The sequence below is a fragment of the Staurois parvus genome, unplaced genomic scaffold (genome assembly GCF_062004578.1).
Source record: "Staurois parvus isolate SC_StPar_1 unplaced genomic scaffold, SC_StPar_1.0 ptg000249l, whole genome shotgun sequence".
Classification (NCBI taxonomy): Eukaryota; Metazoa; Chordata; class Amphibia; order Anura; family Ranidae; genus Staurois; species Staurois parvus.
In genome coordinates, this window is record NW_028318045.1 from 1,016,336 (window position 1) to 1,039,515 (window position 23,180).

Genomic DNA, 23,180 nt, shown 5'->3' on the forward strand with positions numbered 1-23,180 from the left:
AGATGAACTAATTTGTTAAAATAAAATTACCCTCTTACCTGTCAATTAAGGCATGAGAGCTGGACAGAAACTATCATCTACTGTATCCCAACAGTCAACCAACTGTAGGAGGCACAAGATGGAGCCCACAAGGAAACTGAACTGGAGCCTATTTCCCATGCAGTGCCCCTTGTATCAGAAATGCATGTTTATCTTGTTTGAGAACTGCATTGAGAAGTACAGTGTTACTTGCATTGTATTCCAGGGTTTGCTTGTCTTCAGCTGAGAGAACTTGCAATAATTTAGGGCTTTAATTTACATAAAGTCTCAGAAATCTTTCATTCAAGGTCGTCATTTTGTATAGTTTGAATACAATGTAATATATACACTGCTCAAAATAATTAAAGTAACACTTTTTAATCAGAGTATAGCATCAAGACAATTAAACTCCTGGGATATTGATCTGGTCAGTTACGTAGCAGAGGGGGTTGTTAATCAGTTTGAGCTGCTTTGGTGTTAATAAAATTAACAACAGGTGCACTAGATGGGCAACAATGAGTCGACCCCCAAAACGGGAATGGTTTTACAGGTGAAGGCCAATGCCATTTTTTTCCCTACTTATCTTTCCCGACTGTTTTTCACTAGTTTTGCATTTTGCTAGGGTCAGTGTCACTACTGGTAGCATGAGGTGACATATGGATGCTACAGAGGTTGCACAGGCAATCCAACTACTCCAGGAAGGCACATCAATATGTGCCATTGCCAGAAGGTTTGCTGTGTCTCCGAGCACAGGTGACACATGGATGCTACAGAGGTTTTACAGGCAGTCCAACTCCTCCAGGATGGTCCTCCAGAAGATTTGCTATGTCTCCCAGCACAGTCTCAAGAAGAGTATGGAGGAAATTCAGGCAGTTACTCTAGGAGAGCTGGACAGGGCCATAGAAGGTCTTTAACCCATCAGCAGGACCAGTATGTGCTCCTTTGTGCAAGGACGAACAGGATGAGCACTGCCAGAGCCCTACAAAATGACCTCTAGCAAGCCACTGGTGTGAATGTCTCTGACCGAACAATCAAAAACAGACTTCATGAGGGTTGCCTGAGGGCCCGTCATCCTCTAGTGGGCCCTGTACTCACTGCTCGGCACCAAAGAGCTCGATTGGCATTTGCCATTGTACACAAAAATTGTCAGGTCCGCCACTGGCGCCCTGTGCTTTTCACAGAAGAGTGCAGGTTCACCCTGAGCACATGTGACAGACATAACCTCATTCAGCATGACCATTTTGGTGGTGGGTCAGTGATGGTCTCGGGAGGCATATCCATGAAGGGATGCACAGACCTCTACAGAGTAGACAATGGCACCCTGACTGTCATTAGGCATCGGGATGAAATCTTTGGACCCATTGTCAGACCCTGCGCTGGTGCAGTGGGTCCTGGGTTCCTCCTGGTGCACGACAATGTCCGGCCTCATGTGGCGAGAGTGTGCAGGCAATTCCTGGAGGATGAAGAAATTGATACCATTGGATAGCTCGCAGGCTCACCTGACCTAAATTCAATAGAACACCTCTGGGATATCATGTTTTGGTCCATCCGACACAGCCAGGTTGCACCTCAGACTGTCCAGGAGCTCAGTGATGTCCTGGTCCAGATCCGGGAGGAAATACCCCAGGACACCATCCATTGTCTCATTAGGAGCATGCCCCGATGTTGTCAGACATGCATACAAGCATGTGGGGGCCATACAAACTACTGAGTACCATTTTGAGTACTGCTGCATCATTTTTCACTTTGATTTTTAGGGTGTCTTTGAATTCAGTCCTCTCTAGGTTGATCATCTTCATTTCCAAACGATGGGGCATCCCTACGTTCCTAACACATGTTCCTTTCATTTTTTTTTAGTAGTGTATATTATTTATCATTGTAGAACATTTTCCACGTTCTTTTTTTGTTAAATTTTTCTGTTTTTTTTCCAGGCTTTCCCATCTCTAGTCCAGGTCCAGGAGACAGCTTAGTGCAAGTGCAAAGCAGCCAGAGTTTGGTACAGTTGTAGCCAGGTGCTTTGGCATTCCTGCAAGGAGCAGCACCTCCATCTTCAGTTTAGGAACTTTTACTTGTTAGTGGTTTGTTGCACCATCACTCCCGTGGGTGAACAGCACATTTAAAGTCAGTTTGCAGTAGCCAGAGACATTAGCAAGTCCTCAAGATTTATCCAAGTTCTTCAGTTCTGGGCATCCCATGCATCCCTTTTCCCTATCAAAGTTCTACACAAAAATAAAAAAACAAAAAACCCATAGACTGTTTTCTGGAGCCTTTTGGATTGTTTGGAAAATTCTTCCTGCCTTGCTGTGTCTTGGAAATTCACTTTAACGAATTTCTCCTTACCGTGAGTACTCGCAGTTGGATGCGCAGAAATCCCCCATAAAGCTGTGCGAATCTCGCTTACCACGACTGCAGCTAAACTACACGATTCCTGCCCATCCAAATGGGTTAGCTTCTGTTGAAATGTGGGTGATTGGAGCTCCGTTACCCTAGAATCATCACACGACACTCTAAGGCTAGTGTTGGAATTCACATAAGGGTCGGCTTCAGACTCAGCCCCCGGTTTTATTACAAACACACACGCCCCCCACATGAATAAAGTCAATCCCCTCGCACCGAACAATGCAATGGGGAGTGCCTATACACAGGATATACATTCCGATTGGAGCATAGCCTTTCCTATTATCGATCACTGGTCCTCCCCCATGAGCCTTCTGAGGTCAGCAGACTTCCTCCCCTTCCCCCCATGAGCCCTCTGTGGAGAGCATATCTCCTCCCCTTCCTCCCATGAGCCCTCTGTGGAGAGCATATCTCCTCCCCTTCCTCCCATGAGCCCTCTATGGAGAGCATATCTCCTCCCCTTCCCCCCATGAGCCCTCTATGGAGAGCATATTTCTTGTTCCAGCTCCTAGCAGTATGTTCATTCTCTGTACAAGCATCCCCCAGGCTAAATACCAGTCTGTACCCGGATGGGCCCGATACGATCTTTATTAAAACACATCCATCCGGATACAGTTTCAGGTTGGTAATGGGTTGTAAGATATGCATAAGCCTACACGCGGAGTTCGTACCGCTTGGCGCCTTGCGTTATGAAGTCCATGTGGTACTATGCTGCTGATATGTGGATACAGGCCCGCGGTCTACTGCCAGCGGAATTCGCATCGAATGCCGTGGTGGTATACACGCCGGTCTATAAGCGCAGATCTGCCATCTCATCCATTACCGAGCTGAGTACTGTAATACATACATTGTACATGCGCATGGCCCAATTGCAGCCTTCAGAGCTTTAATTAAGCCACACGAGAGACATATGAATAACACTCATATATGACACATTTAAAGTTCGACCAACAATACAAAATTTCCATGACATTCCCTCCTGTTTTATCATATTCTCCTCGTGTCCCTTCTTGATCTTCTTCAGCTTGATGGGTGTAGTCTCAAAACCTCAAAGAGTTCCTGTAGTTGTCCCTGAGAATAAAGCTCCACGGGGTACCTGAAACAACAAGACCCGACGCAGACTCGACGCAAACAGGCTTGATTGAAGCAATGATCCTCAAGAGCGTTGGAACCCTCACTACAGGAAGGTTCTTGCAAAAACCACAAACAGACTTGTAATATGAATAAGGCTTGTGATCCCACGGTGGTCTGGGGAGATCCAGCAGCAGATTCTCAAATTGCCCCTGCAGACGGGGCCACACAAGGCTGGTCTCGACCCAGACAGTTTTCCAAATCGCAGACACAAACCATGATGAGGCTTGAAGCTTGCTTGGAGGTCTTGGAGAATGTGGTCTTCAGGGAGATAAATTAGAGGGAAGCCAGGACGTAATCTGTAGAGAAGGTGGTTGGTTGGTGAGGTCTTCCTCCGATCAGTGGTTGGAGTGGGATCCCAGGAGCGGGCATGGAGATGTGGTCGTCTGCCCGAGCTTGGCTTACACGGTCGATGAGGCAACAGGAACATCTCACCGCGGCATATAAGAGGCAGAGGAAAAAGAGAAGCATCAGGACATACACTCCCACTTCCTTCAACCAAGATCCGATGGAGAACAAGAAATCTCCCAATCCTCCCAAACCCTTGAACGGATTCCAACCCTCACTAGCTATAGCTCTAGCTTTTCCCTGTAGTTCACTAACTTTGTCCATATGGGCCTGGACCTTGTCATCGGTGTCTTCTATCCAAGTACAACAATCCTCTCCGATGAACTCACAGAACCCCCCTTTGGCGGCTAAAAGATAATCAAGGGCCATCTTCTCCTGAATCACTAAAATTCCCATCTGCCGTTGTTCTTGGGCAATTTCTCTGCCAGCCTCTACGGTCTCGTTAAACATACTATCCACAATGACAGAAAAATTGTTCAGGCGCTTCATAAGTTCTATTCCCCAACCTGTCCATGAGGGGAACCAAGCCCATGCCTGGTCGCCCTCAGAGAACAGCTCCCTGCGAACTCTCCCTGCCATCCTTACCTTCTTGTGGACCATCAACTCTTCATGATCCATCACTACATAGGATGCGGGGACTAGCTTTATGAGGGCACACGAACCTTTCGCGTTCTGGGGAAATGTTCTATAGGCTGCCGAACCACACAGAAAATAGTATGGACCTGTCAGAGCAGAGCAGGAGGAGTTCCTCGTTCGGCCTCTGGCACTGAGCAACAGTTGCACAGACTGGGGGATTGCTCCCTCAGTCTGCACATCACATCCGTCCTTCCAACACACGTGGTCTGGTCGGTCAGTGTGGTTACTCAAAAGGGAAGTCTGGTTAGTCAGATTGACAGTTATACCTCCCTCACAGGTGGTAGTCCCAACAAACTTGTTACCTGTACCAAAGCTGATGTTAAAGCACACCTGAGGGCTGCCTAGCTGTCTAGTTACCCATAATGGACTGGTGAGGGCCCTACAGGAGCTAGAGCTAATATTGGTGCTAAAACTGATGTTACCTGCTAAAAATGTGTCATTAAGTTCTACAGACAAATGTCTACGTGGGGGCTGACCAGGGGTCCCTTGCTTTTTCATGCCGACGCGGATGTCATATAGGGCATGAACAGCGGCCATTGCAGACATGTGATGACTGGGTGGGGGCTTAGAGCATACCCAACAGTTGGTTTTGTTGGCGGTTCTGGCTAAACGCAGATGCATTTTAAATAAAAGGTTGGGGTATCTGCCGTCTTTTCCTCCGTTCACACACATGTAGGACATACAAACAAAAAGAAAAAGGAAAATGACACCCCTCATTCTCTGGTGTAGCTGAAAAGCTTCTTGCAGTGGCTTGCGTGCACCCAGTTGTCTCGTCCCTCGAGCTTGAGTGAGATAGGTGTCGTCAGCTGGACTTGGTATGGTCCGGTGAACCGTGGCTCGAGTCCGGTTCTTTGATGTTTCTTTAGGATGACCCAATCACCTGGCTCAATAGAAAGAACACCTGTTATTGCATTTGGATCGGGGAGCGATTTGCGAACCCGATGGTGTATCTTCTGCAGCTCCCGTTGCAGAGATTGCACATAACCTGTAAGCTGTGAATACAAAGACGACAACTGTTGAGGAAAGTACAACCCTGTTTTGGGAGGTCCCCCAAACAACACCTCGTAGGGTGACAGCCCATGTGGTTGCCGAGGGGCATTCCGGATGGAATAGGGGGCAATGGGGAGACACTCAGGCCAAGGTTTTTGGGTATCGGCCGTGATGTTGGAGATCCTGTTTTTAAGGATTCCGTTGAGACGTTCAACCTTACCGCTACTCTCGGGGTGATATGGGGTGTGTCGTCGCTGACTCCAGTTCCACCAAAGAAATGCAGTCGTGTCCTTTGGAAGAGAGGTTAGTAGTGGACAAAGAAGACGTTAGCAGAAGAGGTGTTAGTATTGTTAGTCGGGTTGCAAAATTCAGCACTGTCGTTGCTGTCCCCCCCCCCCTTCTCATCTTCCAACACAGGAAGAAGAGAAGCTGGGTTAAGAATAGTGCATCGTTTGATAGTGAGGTTAGTAGGGGTTAGGAGGGCTTTCCCCTGAGAGGGGTACCTTGCCTTGGATGTCCTGTTTTCGCAAGACCGTTCTTGCTGCACTGGTGTCGGTGAGGCAAGGGAGGGGATATTTTAATTCCTCTAGAAAAAGATGGATCTGGGCCGACACCGATTTGTCAACTTCCTATGAGGATTCATAGGAGTTACTTACCATAGTGGTCACTGGGGCGGAGGACTCATCAGGAATGAACTGCCACCGACCTTTAGGTAATTGGGGACAGCTCCTCCTCATGTGCCCCATTTGGTGGCACTGGAAGCACCTGGGTGGGGGCCTATCCTTCCTGTGACCCAGATCCCTTGGTTTTTCGTGTGGGGTCTGGGACATAAGAACTTTGGCCTTGTCCTGTTTTCTTCTATCCATTTCCCTCTCTATTGCCGCAAGAGTGGAAAGGATAGCAGGGATAGACATCTCATTATATTCGGGTCGGGCCAGAACCAGCCTTTCCCGAATTTTAATATTGATGCCTTCCAAAAATTTGGCCCGCAACAGAATGTGCGTCGCGGTCACCTTTACCCCTTCAGTTGGAGCATCAGGTCCAACTTCCAGATCCGCATCCAGTGCCATCTGCTTGAGACGGCGCCAGAAGCAGGCGCTTTCCTCATTAGGACCCTGGGTGAGCTTCATCATGTCCGTAGTAGAGGTAGCACCATACATTTCTGGAAGCTTTGCCTTTAGCTGTGTACAGAACTCTTTGCCCCCTGAAGTCATCTCCTCATGAGTGGTTATAGAGCACCCTGCAATCACTGTAATGTCCACTTCCATGCCCACCTTCGCCCGCAGGATCTGCGCACAATCTGACCCGCTCATACCATAGCTGAACTGGTTTTGTCCAAACATTCGAGCAAATCCTCTCGGATTGACTCGATAGTCCGGGAGCTCAGCCAGAATAGTGCGGATCTCTGCCGGGGTGAAGGGGACATGCCAAACTACCCGTTCCCCTAAAGTCCATTCCCCCTGTGCATTGGGAGGACCTTCAAATTGCTGCACCCTGACTGGATAGGCCTCGGTCCGGGAAGAGTGCAAGGGCTGACCCAGCTTCATCGGTGGGCTTAGATTAACCACCTCGCTTACTGCACCTTCAGGTTTGAGGTCCCTCAGATCAGGGTATAGCTGGGGGGCAGGGGTCTGATCAGTGGTTCGTAGCGCTTTGATGCAATCCGCCCTGTTTCTTAACCGGGTGTCTATTCCCTTTGATTCACAGATAGTCTGCAAATCGGTTGTTGAGAAGGCTTCATAGTTGGAAACAGAAGGAGCTGGGGTGAAGCAGGGAGAAGGGAGAGGTAGAGGTAGAGGCTGAGGCATAGAGACAGAAGACACGGAAGGTACGTCAAGAGTGACGTCACTAACAGAAGAGACGGGTGCAGTTATACTTCTCTCAGCCACTGTTGGTTGTTCGGGAACCCCAGCAGACCCTGATCCTGCCTGCCTTAGTAGAGTCAGCCCTGAAAGAGCTTCCTCCACCTCTGACACCGGATCCTCCTGTTTTATTCCCTCTGGAGGCCAGGTATACATCACCTGGTTCTTCCGGACAGACACCAGTTTCTGTATGCCCTGCTTCCCTAATTGGATTGACCTGTGAAGCCATAGCTGTGCGATCTCTAGTTCTGACGCCTGCATCCGTGGTTCAAATTCAGAGATTAATTTTTCCCACCTCCATGCGTCAAATGTACCTTCCCGGGGAATTTCCCATCTGGTACCCTTCGACCATTTATTCCACCTTTTGAGGGGTTCTGTAGACTTCCCCCCCAAACTCACCTTCATCAGTTGTGCAGCTGTCCTTACCCTGAAGAGGGCTGGTTCCCCCTCTCTCTTCATGGACTGACTACTGCCCATCGTGACTAGTCACTGGTATATATCCCGCGTCCAGGTACCTGTTTACCCCCTGGAGCACTCGGTGGGATCCTACCGAGAGGCCTGATTCCACCACTTTCCCAGCACAGCGTAATTTATGTGATACTTATCGATCACCCGAAGCGCATCAAGTGGCGGTCAGACTGAGAGCACACCTCCCACAGTGCAATTTATGTGATCCTGACCACCCGAAGTGTTTGTGGTAACCAGGCTAAGCGTTACACTTCCCTGGACCGCCCACTCACACAGCGTAATTTATGTGGTTCTCATCACCCACTGTGTTTGGCAGGCCACACCGCACAATGATGAAAGTGGCTTTTTTCTCCCTGCACACAGTAGCTAACACAAGTCAAAACAAAAAGAGGGGTTCTTGGATGTTACTTAGGGGTCACTGGTTGGCCGGAAAGCTGCTAACTGACCTTTAGGAAATTTGTGTAAAGGAAAAAAACTTTCCTAATACACACAGAAAAACCCCTTTTCAACCTGAAAAACCGTTAAGGACAAAGTGGATCCTTAACGGGAAAAACACGGGACGTTTTGCAGTAAAACAATTACACAGAGGTAAACCGAAAAACTGCTCCAAGAATAACCCGTTGCTGACGCGAAAATCAATCCTATCAGCGGCGCTAAACGATCTGCGCTACACACGCAATCTTCGCTGCAACCACCTAAAACCGTTTACACAAAAAGTCTGCTGGACGCGAAACACGCAACGCAGCAGCTTTAAAACAAACCCGCTTTACAATAAGGAACTACTTTTAACAGGAAAAACACAAGAAAAACATAATCACTATACAAGAAATCTATGTGCAAAAACCCAGACTTCACCGCGCTCACTAAATGTGGAACACGTGAGGGGAAAACTCGCTTAACACACTTTAAATTGGCTGGCAATACGCAAATTTAAAGCTAAAAGCAAACAACTTAAACTGTAAAAATTTGGATTAAAAACATAAAATGGGTCAAATGCATATAGGAAACTTCATGCACATTGCATAGAGATTACTGCACATGTGGTAGTCAACAAAATGGCCACCCTACAGGGAACACATGTGGTAGTCAACAAAATGGCCACCAACAGGTAAAGCACATGTGGTAGTCAACAAAATGGCCACCAACAGGTAACACATGTGGTAGTCAACAAAATGGCCACCAACAGGTAAAGCACATGTGGTAGTCAACAAAATGGCCACCAACAGGTAAAGCACATGGGAACACTAGCCTCAAAATTGCCTCTAACCTCTTACATAAAACAGACTTTTGGACAGAACATACACTGGACAATTACACAACAATATACAGCACACATACAATACAATTTGGCACAATCACAGGACAGACATAAAACACCAACATATCACACTAACATGCACATGTAACAGAGAGGACCCCCTGCTGCATGCTTGCTGGGAGCAGTAGTACCACAAAACATTGCACAGACTACATACACACAAAGATCTTACAACAGTTAACAACCTAAACCTTTCAGCACTGTAATAATTACCTCACGTGGAGGGGGGTAAAGCAATCACCACAGTACCTACAACCCACAAATACTTACCTAACACTATGCAACAACTTTTACCCACTAAAACATATACCCGTTTAATTTTTGGTTGGAAGATTTTTAAACTTAACCAAATCCAGCCAACCAAACCCACCCCTCTGCTGCTCTCCGCAGAGACAAACCCTTGTCTTTCACCCACAAATCAAGATTTTAGGACAAAACTAGGTCCTTGCTAAGCGGTAATTCTTGTTAGCTAACAGAGAGCGAAATCAGCCACACGAACACGCAAAAAGCGATCCTCCTAATGGCAGAGAGACCTGAAATGTGCCGGCATACTTTTTGCTAGTTCATGATGGCTCATTCCCCCCTTGTGCTCGGTTAGCTATCCCAGAATACGCGTTAGTATCCACCAGGCTCGCCAAACTGTCTTGGAAATTCGCTTTAACGAATTTCTCCTTACCGTGAGTACTCGCAGTTGGATGCGCAGAAATCCCCCATAAAGCTGTGCGAATCTCGCTTACCACAACTGCAGCTAAACTACACGATCCCTGCCCATCCAAATGGGTTAGCTTCTGTTGAAATGTGGGTGATTGGAGCTCCGTTACCCTAGAATCATCACACGACACTCTAAGGCTAGTGTTGGAATTCACATAAGGGCCGGCTTCAGACTCAGCCCCCGGTTTTATTACAAACACACACGCCCCCCCACATGAATAAAGTCAATCCCCTCCCACCGAACAATGCAATGGGGAGTGCCTATACACAGGATATACATTCCGATTGGAGCATAGCCTTTCCTATTATCTATCACTGGTCCTCCCCCATGAGCCTTCTGAGGTCAGCAGACTTCCTCCCCTTCCCCCCATGAGCCCTCTGTGGAGAGCATATCTCCTCCCCTTCCTCCCATGAGCCCTCTGTGGAGAACATATCTCCTCCCCTTCCCCCCATGAGCCCTCTATGGAGAGCATATTTCTTGTTCCAGCTCCTAGCAGTATGTTCATTCTCTGTACAAGCATCCCCCAGGCTAAATACCAGTCTGTACCCGGATGGGCCCAATACGATCTTTATTAAAACACATCCATCCGGATACAGTTTCAGGTTGGTAATGGGTTGTAAGATATGCATAAGCCTACACGCGGAGTTCGTACCGCTTGGCGCCTTGCGTTATGAAGTCCATGTGGTACTATGCTGCTGATATGTGGATACAGGCCCGCGGTCTACTGCCAGCGGCATTCGCATCGAATGCCGTGGTGGTATACACGCCGGTCTATAAGCGCAGATCTGCCATCTCATCCATTACCGAGCTGAGTACTGTAATACATACATTGTACATGCGCATGGCCCAATTGCAGCCTTCAGAGCTTTAATTAAGCCACACGAGAGACATATGAATAACACTCATATATGACACATTTAAAGTTCGACCAACAATACAAAATTTCCATGACAGCTGTGGGTGCTGTGTGGGGGAAAAGGCCTGAAATCCAGGGGTTCCTACGGGATTGAGCACCACATCAGTCTAACCGATGTATGTAAAGAGGTTGCACATTTAGAAAAATTATATTAATCACCTATATTTTTTGCATGGGTTTTCTTCCTTAATTATCCTTTACCGCATGTTTCTATTTTTCCTTTAGTTCTACTTTGCTGTTTTAAAAGGGAAGTATGCCAGTAGAAAAATTCCTCTTTTGAAAAATGTGTATACAGTTTGATGTAGAGAGAAAACTTTGTACACTGACTTGTCAACTTAACCATGGATCTATTCTGCATGAAAGTGGCATTGCTCCTTTATTTAGTTTCTTCTGGCATATCATTCTGCTTGTGCCTGCTAAGACGGAAATGCAAAGTGCTTGAAAAGAAATATTATGCACCATTTCTGGATCTAAACTTCAATAATTGCGATGAATTTGAGGAGCTGAATTTTACCATAGCAGTGCATTGTGACATGGTGGACAATCTTACTTTAACCCTGAAGGAGATACCTCTGGAAACAGACTGGCTTTGCCTGACTCATTACCAGGGGTTGGCTGTACAGGCAGAAGCATTCTCCCAACTCACAAGCTTGAAATCCCTCTCTATCTCTGGAAATGCTGAGTTCTTACCTGGGGCCTTCACTGGTCTTTCTCAACTCTCTGTCCTTTGGATAGAATCAGAAACTTTTCGTGCTGACAACACTTTTCACAAGGACACATTCCATGGTTTAAGATCACTACGTATACTGAAAATCTCTGGAATAAATTTATCATCATTCAGCTTTTTAATATTTAACCACCTCTCTCAACTGGATCATCTGATACTGGAAAACAACAACATGACACATTTGTCTAAACTAACAACTTCGCTCGGAAAATCCAGAAATTTGCCCAATTTACGGAAACTATCAGTATTCAATAACATTGATGATCTAAGAAAAGAAGATTGCTTTAGACCACCATATCCAATGACTGATGGGCAGATTGCACAGTATGTAGATCTCAATATTACTTTTCTAGACTTTGAGAAAAAACAATTAGGACAAGTTGAAACAAATTCTTTGTGCAATTTCCATCATCTGGAGGTGTTTCAAGTGACAATGCTTGATGACATCGAAAAAATCTATAAGTCAGGTATTAGAACAAGCAAAGTTATTTCCCTGTTAAAATACTTGAATGATTCAATTGAAATTTGCAAATGTGCATTGCAGTTTAAAGTTGAAGAACTTCTTGTAGTAACCTCTGGCTTACATGAAATCGATACTTTTACTGGCTCATGTGAAACCCTAAGAAATTTAGATCTTTCATATAATTTTATACAACAATTCAGTTTAAAGCAATTCCAAAGGTTAAACAACTTACTGTCACTAAATTTACCATGCAATGATTTAGAAAATCTAAACATTTGTCAGGATGAATCCACACCAAGGATGGAATTAGTTTACCTCAATGTATCTAACAACATGTTAACTAGACTTTATAAAGGACAGTTTGCCTGCTTAAAAAAACTTCAGATCTTGTCCTTAGAAAAGAACAACATTAATGTTATCGAAGATTTGTCATTTGATGGATTATCTAATTTGGGTGTGTTAAATCTTCAATATAATAACTTATTTATGATTAGCAGTTCCACATTTGCCAATCTGTTTTTATTAACATATCTAAACTTGTATGGGAATATGATATACAAGCAGGGCTCCCATGTTTTCAAAGATCTGGAGAAACTCCAAGAACTAATGATGACATGTGATGTAGACAATTACATGGAGTGGTTTAATCTGTTTCGTTTACCTTTGACACATCTGATGGTAAAGACAAAATATATGATACTTGACAGTGATTTTTACACTGGCTTTTCACAATTACAGGTTTTTGAAATGGATGTATTAGAGATATTTCCAAACTGTTCATCTCAGTATGTGTTTCGTAAAGTTAATGAGCTGCACTTAAAAAACATTAGAAATTATGAATGTTTTATGCCTGAAACACACCCCCTCCTATCATTTACTAATCTTGAAAGACTGTACTACATTGGAAGTTCACAAGATTTTTCAGACACCACACTGAACTCACTTAAGGATGTACCCTTAAAGTTCCTTTATCTGCAAGATACTGAGAGATTAATTAAATATGGTAAGGTGATTGTTCATAAGATGTTTCAAGGGTTGTCACAGCTCAAGGTTTTACATCTACAGAATTCTGGAATAAATAATTTGGATTCCATAGACATGTTTATGGATCTACATCAACTGGAATTTCTTGTGATTGAAAACCAGGACATTCAAGAAGTGAAGGGAGTTGTTTTTGAGACAATGCCTAACTTGAAGTACATTTATTTTTTGCAAACAACATTTTCTTGTAACTGTAAGTTTAAGGGGTTATTAGATTGGCTGGAATCTGACACTAGGATATCCATTATTAATTTTCACAGTCAGTTATGTCAGATGAACCAAAACACCTCAAACCTGGTTTCCTTCCTTCGCAGTAACTGTCACACTGACCTGGATCTGATCATGTTTGCAATAACGTTTGTGATCACAATGCTGTTTATGTGTATATCCCTCCTCTATGAAAGTATCTGGTGGTATATTCTCTACCTGCTCTACATAGTGAAATGTTGGCTGAACCACAGACACAGGGTTAAAGAGCATTATGAATATGATGTTTTTGTCTCTTACAATACACACAACGAACCATGGGTTACTGAGCAGCTTCTTCCCAGTCTGGAGCAGAACGGCCCTCCTTTCTTCCGAGTGTGCATCCATAACCGGGACTTTGAGGTTGGTAGAGACATTGTGGAGAACATCATTGATAGCATCTATAACAGTAGATGGACGGTGTGTGTTATCACCCGCTCATACCTGCACAGTCACTGGTGCTCCCTGGAGATGAGGATGGCCACTTACAGGCTATTTGATGAAAGTAAGGACTCCCTCATTCTGGTGTTCCTTGATGAGATCTCTAGAGAAGAATTGCAGCATTACCATAGACTGACTAAGCTCATGCACAAGCAGACCTACCTGGATTGGCCAGATGATGAGAATGGACAGCAACTCTTTTGGGCCAGACTACGGAAAGTAATTGCTAAGTCTGGTAGAAGGACTTCAGTGAAGAAATATTGAGATGACAAATATTGACTTGCAGCAAAGATGAGATCTCAAAAAAGAGCAAAAAAGACTGCAGTAAGAGTGGAGCTGTGGCACATAGTACAGTCATAGCAAACCACCCCACAGATTACAGATACTTATTTTTCTGTAAACATTTGTAGTAGTAATACTTTTTTGAACATAATCATTCTTTGCTATTTCACCCTGGCACCATGCAGCTCATATCGTTATACACATCCAAGGCAGCACAAAGAATAATGATGAGGATGTGCAAAATAACCCATAGCAATCACATAGAAGGTACCCCCAATCTACCCACTGTAAACTGCAATGTGATTGGTTGCAAGAGGTTCCTGCACTACATAATAATTACGCTTTATTGAATAAACCAGTAACTTTTGAAGGAATATGTAGTAATGCAGGATTTAGACGTGGTTGTCCTTGAGATAAAGTCGGAGGAAGTAAATTTTGACTATAAAAATACTGTTGGATTTATATATATGGCTGCAAAGCACAAGGGCACTGCAAAGGTTTTACATTTAAAGAGAACACAATAATTCCAGATTTGCTTTGGGGGACCTTTTATATTGCCTAAAGCCGAAATGATGTCACAGTAATGAATATGTACTCAGGCACTGCAGTAACAACTTCCTTTTTTTAACATTACTCTTGTGGCAGCAGTTGTGCAGAGTGTCTGAAAATAGCTGTGCAGTCCAAATGGCACAAGAGTAAGGCTCCTTTCACATGGGATAGACCCATCAATGGATACACTTGCTCAGTGGGGGATCTCTCCGCTGATCCCCGCTGAGCAAGTGGATGATAGATCCGTGTCCGCTTTGCTGCTGTAGAGTGGACACAGACACAGCCTGCTGTCCTCTATGGGCGTTTGGTTAGAAATGGACCACCTGTCATCCCATCCGATCTGATGGACAGAAGGGTAATGGATTCCCATCCATCTCTCGGATTGGATGTTGGGGGGTGTAAACAGACACATATCCATTTACACCAGCTGCTCCATAGAGGAGAATAGAGGTTCTGATCGGGTCTGTAAGGAATTCCCCCTTTCCTGGAATCCTTATATTCTTATTTCTATATTTTCTCTGTGCTGCGCAGCGTCTGGGTGTGGCACGGGCTCGATCGCGATCGGGCAATCAACATAACCAACACTCAAGTAGGATACAGGAAGATTGCAAAGTTTATTACGTACACAACAGTTTATAAAGGTAAAAACCCCAAACCCAAATTATCCAATAGTAAGACAAACTCAAATTATCCAATAGTAAAGCGTACCTTTAACTTCTACCCAGATACTAGACAAGGTGCACCTTTACTTAAACTGTTAAAATGTTAACCTCAGTCAGTACATCCTGCCATTTTGGCTGTGTTCCCAGATCTCTTATCTGAACATCTATCTATGTTTTGTTACGATATTTTGCAGACACCTGCAGTCTAGGCGTCCACCCTGTCACTTTGCGGTTGTACTTGTTACATACATATACCATTTAAAATTTCCCTTTAAGCTTGAAAATAATGCTGGCATTTCTTATAACATTTACTTAAGACATAATAATTTCATCTATTTAAAGCATCACTCTAACTCTTATCACAATGCAAGCATAATGAATACAGAAATGGTATACCTGAAGCAATAGCCCTAGCTCAGGGTCAGTAGGGGGCCCCATGAGATGCCCCTGGTACCTTTTTCATAGGCTTTTTTTAGTTTGGGCAAGGACACAGGGGCCAAATGATTCCCTATTGCCCGGGGGGTTGTCAGTCCACCCCTGGATGTGGCTGTTAATGAGCTCTGCAGTGAAAAGCCAGGAGGCAACATTTTCACTAAGAAAATGTTTTTCTAAGGCATTTCCAAGAAAATAATGGACTCAAGTGAAAACATGCGGGGGTAAAGTATTATATGGAGATATAAAGGTGTTAGAGTTAGGCTTTTAAAACACCAGCTTATAATATGTGTTATATATAATGTGTTACCTTTGCACAATACTGTATATCACACAATTGCTATATGTGTAAACAGTTGTGGACACTGGATATAATATACATGGCCAAAAATACTTCATTGAAGTACACAGGGTGTGTATAGTATGTCCTGTCCTTATGCCCTGCCAACGGACTCCCTCTCACACTTGTCAACAGTTCCGACTGTCAAAGTGACAGTCAGGAGTTGCTGTAGCTGTAATAGCTACTGCCAGGGCCGTGGATAAGGGGGTACCACTAGTACTCCAGTACGGGGCCCAGGCCAGCAGGGGGGCCCAGGCAGCTGGGTGAATCGGATGTGGGCAGGGAGGGTGATCAATATGGTGGGGAAGGGGCAATTACTGGAACTGATTCCCTGTATGGCTCTTTCTGCAACAGCTGAGCGCTTCTTCTCCTCTCCCTCCTGCTTGCTTCAGCTGCTGCAGAGAAAGCCATACAGGGGATTGGTTCCAGTAATTTCCCCCTCGCCACACCCATCACCCTCCCTGTGCACCATACATTTTACCCTGCCAGTTTCCCCTGTATGCCCTCACCTCTGCAGCGCTGACGGCTTCCCTCCTTGCCTTCCCACTGGCAGCTGCAAGCACATAATAGGATCATTCAGGATGGAGAGTGTGAGAAGGGTCAGGTAACCAAGTCACATTTACCAGCCCCTTCCTTTTCTGAACGAACACAATGAGTGATCGTTACCAATTACTCACTGTGTTCATTCATAATTAAAGCATAGTCAAGTTAGCTGTCTGGGGCCCCATGGTTTCTAACAGCAGCCCTGGCTACTGCTGTCAGAAAACACAGTGACATAGTGTTTATAAACATTTTTCAGGCAGAAAGAGGCTGCATTCACATTTTCACATAGCGGGAATGCCGATTTCGACAGGTGATTTTGTGTGTTGCATACGGCAGCCCATTCACTTGAACAGGCTGCCCTATAAGTGTTTCTTGCCTGAAAAGAAGCTCCTGATTCTTTTCAGGCCACAAGCTCCTGCTTCTTTTCAGGAAACAAGCTCCTGATTCTTTTCAGGCAACAAGCTCCTGCTTCTTTTCAGGCAACAAGCTCCTGCTTCTTTTCAGGCAACACGCTCCTGCTTCTTTTCAGGCAACAAGCTCCTGCTTCTTTTCAGGCAACAAGCTCCTGCTTCTTTTCAGGCAACAAGCTCCTGCTTCTTTTCAGGAAACAAGCTTTATGCAGTTTTGAAAGGTGTGGTTTGCCGCGATTACAGTGCGATCCTGACAATCATGGCAGAGTGGCATCACGTTTCGGGTGCCATTGAGAGACAATGGCACCCAACATATGCAGCACAATGTTACCATTCAAATTGGAATCCCAGCGATTCTGCCCTCAATCTGAAATTGCAAGATGTGAATGGGGCCAACATTGTTACTTTTGTATTTTCTGGTTCATTCTTCTGCAGATCAAAGGGATAAGCTTCGATCTGCATGCAATGTCAGTTAAAGCAACCACGCAACCTGACAAGTGACAAAAAAAAAGGTTCCTATTTAAAGGATAAGTTCACCTTTTTTGACAAAAATAATAAAAGCACATATTTTTGCAGGTAAAAAATGTGCATTTTTTATTTTTGTCTGCAGGAGCCTGGAAAGCTTTGCATTAGTGGTCAGTAGATCTCTGATGCCATGCAGGTCTCCTGCAGACCTGTCAGAATATCTGCTTGCCGGGCGGGTTGTATGAGCAAGCAGATATTCTGACAGGAAGAATGAACGAACTATCGCGGGGCTCCACAGCACCGCGGTAGTTCATTGAAAACTACAAGCCAACGGGCGCTAAGGTTGTCGGAGCTTGTAGGCACCCATTCACAGAACTCTGTGAATGAGTGACATGGCCGTGTGGGCGAATGCCCCGCACAGCCGTGCTCTTTGAAATCTGACAGTACGGGTAAACTTCTGTATTATCTGTCAGAGGGGGGGGGGCAGCGGACGCGGCTGCAGCTATGGGAACATGTTACATGTTCCACCCAATAAATGAGTGGAACATGTAACATGTTCCCAAAGGTGAACTTATCCCTTAACCACTTATTAACTCACAGTTTACCCTAATCAGCCCAAATTAATGAATTTCCATTTCTGACTTAAAAAAAAATGTTTTACTTGAAAGTAAACTTTGTTTTGTTTTTGCTAACTTTGTGTATTAATTATTTTGGTGTCAAATTAAAAAAGTGCAAAATTAAAAACATTAAAACGTTTATATCATTTGTAAATACCTTTGCAATGCTTTGCACCAGAATCATAATTTAGTGTAATTTTAAACAGGGAAAATTATAAAACAAAACGTTCTTTATAAAACAAAATATATACTTATTTCTATTTTCTAGTTTATTTCTGTTTTTCTAACCATTAATATTTAACTTTTTTCATTTTTGCATGTTAATTTGTTAGTTGAAAAATTGAAAAACAAAACAAAACATTACTTCATTTGTAAATTATTTTGCAATGTCTTGTACCAGAATCATAATTGTAGTGTTATTTTAAACAGGGCAAATGATAAAATAAACTGATCATTTTTATGTACAGTAACAATATATTTTTTAAGATTAACACTGATCAAAGTAGAAATGAAGAGTTATTTCAATTGTACTACTTTTTTTTTTTGTGGATTACATTAAAAAATCATATTTGCAAGACAATATTAACGAAATAAAGTCTTGATTGTCCTAAAAACATTATATGCAAACAATAAAATATATGAATTACTGTGTTATCTTAAGTAATGACAATGCTATTGCTGAATAAAAAGGCCCTTAGCAGATGTTTAAAATTTACTCACTCCATATACAGTAAAGATGTGAGTGCTGAAGTGGTTAAAGTGCACCTCGAGCCAAAAACAATTTTTCTAGTTTTGGATGGAGCAAGGAAGGCTGAGAACTCATCCAGAACCTCATTAGAGAAACTTATCCTCACTTCCTGCCCTGCTGACAACAGGTAAAAAGCTGTCCCAAGAACAGGAAGTGAGGGAAAATCTATCTAATGAAGTTCAGGAGGATAGCAATAAACATAAATCCCCTGACGGGTTCTAATCCTCCCCCGCTCTAGTTTACATTGCGGACTGCCAGCAGTACATTTACTGCTGGTGGGAGGCTCCCCATGCAGCCCTCAGTGAACATCCATGCGCACCCTGCTGATCTGTGCTGTGATTGGACACAGCACAAGTTTTTCAGCAGGTTGCAGCCAATGATTTTGGCTGTATACCTGCTGATAGGCTGTGGCCAATCACAGCACAGAGATCTGTGTGTTTGTAAACACAACACACAGGTTCTGGCTGGATTTCTCCCTGCTATCAGTTACATAGTTGCTAACTGTCACGAATTGCCAGGACACTCATGGATTTTTGAAAGCTGTTCCGATAGGTCCTTGTCCCTGGCAGTGTCCTGAAAGTCAGAGCAGGCTACAGACAGTAATGTGCTGGGGGTGCCTCATGCACACATGTCAAAGCAACAGACACATCAGGAAAGCTGTGACTGTGTGCTCCGTGCACACTTCCTAGAGGAGTTTGCTTTCATGCTGACCCAGGTCCTGAAACAACCTCCCCCCCCCCCCCCCCCGCATTTATGCAGAGAGAGGACAAAAGTTTCTTTCTCTCCATCCTTCAGGTGGCACATAACGTAAGACCCACCACCATACTTTCAGCATTCCTTTCTGCACATGCATCCATACCTTCCATGCCCCTTTCCTGTATATAATTGGCTTAACATCTTACCCATAACTTTCCTCACTTCCTTACTCTTAGCATTCTTCTCTTTCACTTATTGCCTTCTTTCATACCCTCCACACCCCTATCCTGTACATACTGCCCACTGTCATACCCTCCACACCCCTCTCCTGTACATACTGCCCACTGTCATACCCTCCACGCTCCTCTCCTGTGCATACTGCCCACTGTCATACCCTCCACACTCCTCTCCTGTACATAATGCCCACTGTCATACCCTCCACACCCCTCTCCTGTACATACTGCCCACTGTCATACCCTCCACACCCCTCTCCTGTACATACTGCCCACTGTCACACCCTCCACACTAATCTCCTGTACATAATACCCACTGTCATACCCTCCACACTCCTCTCCTGTACAAATTGCCCACTGTCATACCCTCCACACCCCTCTCCTGTACATACTGCCCACTGTCATACCCTCCACACTCCTCTCTTGTGCATACTGCCCACTGTCCCACCCTCCACACTAATCTCCTGTACATACTACCCACTGTCATACCCTCCACACTCCTCTCCTGTATAAATTTCCCACTGTCATACCCTCCACACTCCTCTCCTGTACATACTGTCCACTGTCACACCCTCCACACTCCTCTACTGTACATACTGCCCACTGTCATACCTTCCACACTCCTCTCCTGTACGTACTGTCCACTGGCATACCCGCCACACTCCTCTACTGTACATACTGCCCACTGTCATACCTTCCACACTTCTCTCCTGTACATACTAACCTCTGTTATAGCCCCACACTCCTTTTCCTTACATACTGTCACCAATATACCCTCCACACTCCTCTTCTGTACATACTGCCCACTGTCATACCTTCCAGACTCCTCTCCTGTACATACTAACCTCTGTTATAGCCCCACACTCCTTTTCCTTACATACTGTCACCAATATACCCTCCACACTCCTCTCCTGTACATACTGCTCTCTGTCATACCTTCCACACTCCTCTCCTGCACTCACTGCCCTCTGTTATATCCTCCACACTCCTCTTCCTTACATACTGCCACCATCATACCCTTCACACACCTCTCCTGTACATACTGCCCACTGTCATACTCTCCACACTGCTCTCCTGTACATACTGCCTACTGTCATATCCTCCATACTCCTGTTCATACTGCTCACTGTCATACCCTTCACACACCTCTCCTGTACATACTGCCCACTGTCATACTCTCCACACTCCTCTCCTGTACATACTGCCTACTGTCATATCTTCCATACGCCTGTTCATACTGCTAACTGTCATACCCTCCACACTTCTCTCCTGTACATACTGTGCATTGTCATATCCTCCACACTCCTCTCCTGTACATACTGCTCACTGTCATATCCTCCACACTCCTCTCCTCTACATACTGCCCATTGTCATATCCTCCACACTCCTCTCCTCTACATATTGCCCACTGTCATATTGTCCACACTCCTAATAACACTGTTCAACAAATTTTTATTTTTTGCCAGTTTTGGAAACAAAAGGATCCATTTCTTAATGAATTTCACATTCTGAGTTCAAATATAACAATGAAATTTGTCAATTGGCTCTAGTTTTTCTGTAAACGGAAAGTTTTCTACTATAGGCGTAATGACTACATAATGCACAATAATTATATAGATAGATGTCTTTCCACAAATATAAAGCAAGTGATATTGACTACATAACAAAGCCTAAATGGCATAATATATTGCATAGGATTACCAAGAAAAATTATAGCCATAAGCTAAGTTGAATCATTTTAATACTTAGGATTCTCACTAGTTTTGTCTTCAGTTTGTGTCGGTTTTGCTTCTCTTGGCTTTTCTCTTGTATTCGAGGAAAGGGCTATCTCTTACAACTGTCCAGCAATAGTCAGCAAGCATTGATGGGCTCCATTTACCTTGATATCTTCTTTCCATAGCTGCAATGTCTTGATGGAAGCGCTCTCCGTGTTCATCACTCACTGCTCCACAGTTTGGTGGGAAAAAATCCAGATGCGAATGTAGAAAATGAATTTTTAGAGACATGTTGCAACCCAGATTTCTGTAAGTCTGGATGAGTTTTTCTACCACTTTCTTGTAGTCTGGTGTTTTATTGTTTCCAAGAAAATTTGATGTTACTGATACAAATGCTGTCCAGGCAGCCTTTTCCTTTCCACGCAACAGAGAAAGAAACTCATCATCATGAATAAGTTTACGAATCTGTGGCCCAACAAAGACTCCTTCATTTATTTTTGCAGCACTAAGTGCTGGAAATTTGCTAATCAGGTACTTGAAACCTGCTTTATTCTTGTCCATTGCCTTAACAAAGTTTTTCATTAATCCCAACTTGATGTGTAATGGAGGTAATAAGATCTTATTGCTGTCTACAAGTGCTGGATAGTTAACATTTTTTTCTCCAGGCTGCAATGACTGGCGTAATGGCCAGTCACTTTTGGCATAGTGCATTTCTCTCGCACAACTGTCCCACTCACAGAGGAAGCAGGAGTACTTAGTATATTCACCTTGAAGTCCAAGGAGGATAGCAATCACCTTCAGGTCACCACAAATCGACCATTGTTGTTCATCATAGTTGATGCACCTTAAAAGCTCTTTCAAGTTTTCATACGTTTCTTTCATTGAAACTGCGTAAGCAACTGGAACTGACGGCAGCTGATTGCCATTATGGAGCAAAACAGCTTTAAGACTCGCCTTTGAAGCATCAATGAACAACCTCCACTCATCGGGATCATAGCATACGCCGATGGCTGAGATTAAACCATGAACATTGTTACATACAGCAATATCACCTTCCTGGACGAAGAATGGGATCAGATCTTTCTGACGATGACGGTAGAAAGACGTACGAACATCACTTGCTAGGAGAATCCACTGTTGTAGTCTTGACCCCAAAAGCTCTGCCTTGTTCTTCGGAAGATCCAGGTCTCTGATAAGATCGCTCAATTCCACTTGTGTAATGAGGTGTGGTTCAGTGGGTGTGGATGGAAGAAAGTCTGGGTCATGTGAGGTTGACGGTTGATGACTACACGCTTCAGGTTCTTCCTCACTTGACTCAACCACGAAGGATTCTGGTGCTTTAGGAATTGGTACCCCTCTCCATGAGGAACTGGACGTATTGCCGATGGAATATTTGGATAGTGCACAGATAACTTTTTCTTCTTATTTAGCCCTTTTACAATTGGAGGCAGCATACAAAAGTAACAATTACTAACATGATCTGTTGGCTCTCTCCAAATCATTGGCACAGCGAAAGGCATAGATGCCTTTTTTCCATTCAACCATTGCTCCAGTGCCGTCCCACAAGAATTGCAGCATATATGTGGTGCCCAGCTCTTGTCCTGGTCTCCTATCTTGCAGCCAAAATACAAGTTGTAGGCTTTCTTAATCATTCCTGTTATCCTCCTTTTTTGTGAGATAAACGTTATTTCACCGCAGATATAGCAGAAATTATCTGCTTTATTCACACAAGTTCGAGGCATTACTGAGTAGCCTATATAAGCATAAAACCAAA

General features: G+C 44.2%; 1 protein-coding gene across 1 annotated transcript; it reads left to right on the plus strand.

Moving 5' to 3' along the window:
• Positions 1-11,137: 11,137 nt before the first annotated feature.
• On the plus strand, positions 11,138-15,003 carry LOC149459688 (toll-like receptor 12). The gene has a single exon (XM_089680814.1). It carries the CDS (start codon positions 11,138-11,140, stop codon positions 13,976-13,978), a length of 2,841 nt encoding a protein of 946 aa, XP_089536940.1. The 3' UTR covers positions 13,979-15,003.
• The last annotated feature ends 8,177 nt before the right edge of the window (positions 15,004-23,180 follow it).

Excerpts from the sequence above, each read along its gene's own strand:
- LOC149459688 (XM_089680814.1), top strand. The coding sequence starts at position 11,138 with ATGGATCTATTCTGCATGAAAGTGGCATTGCTCCTTTATTTAGTTTCT.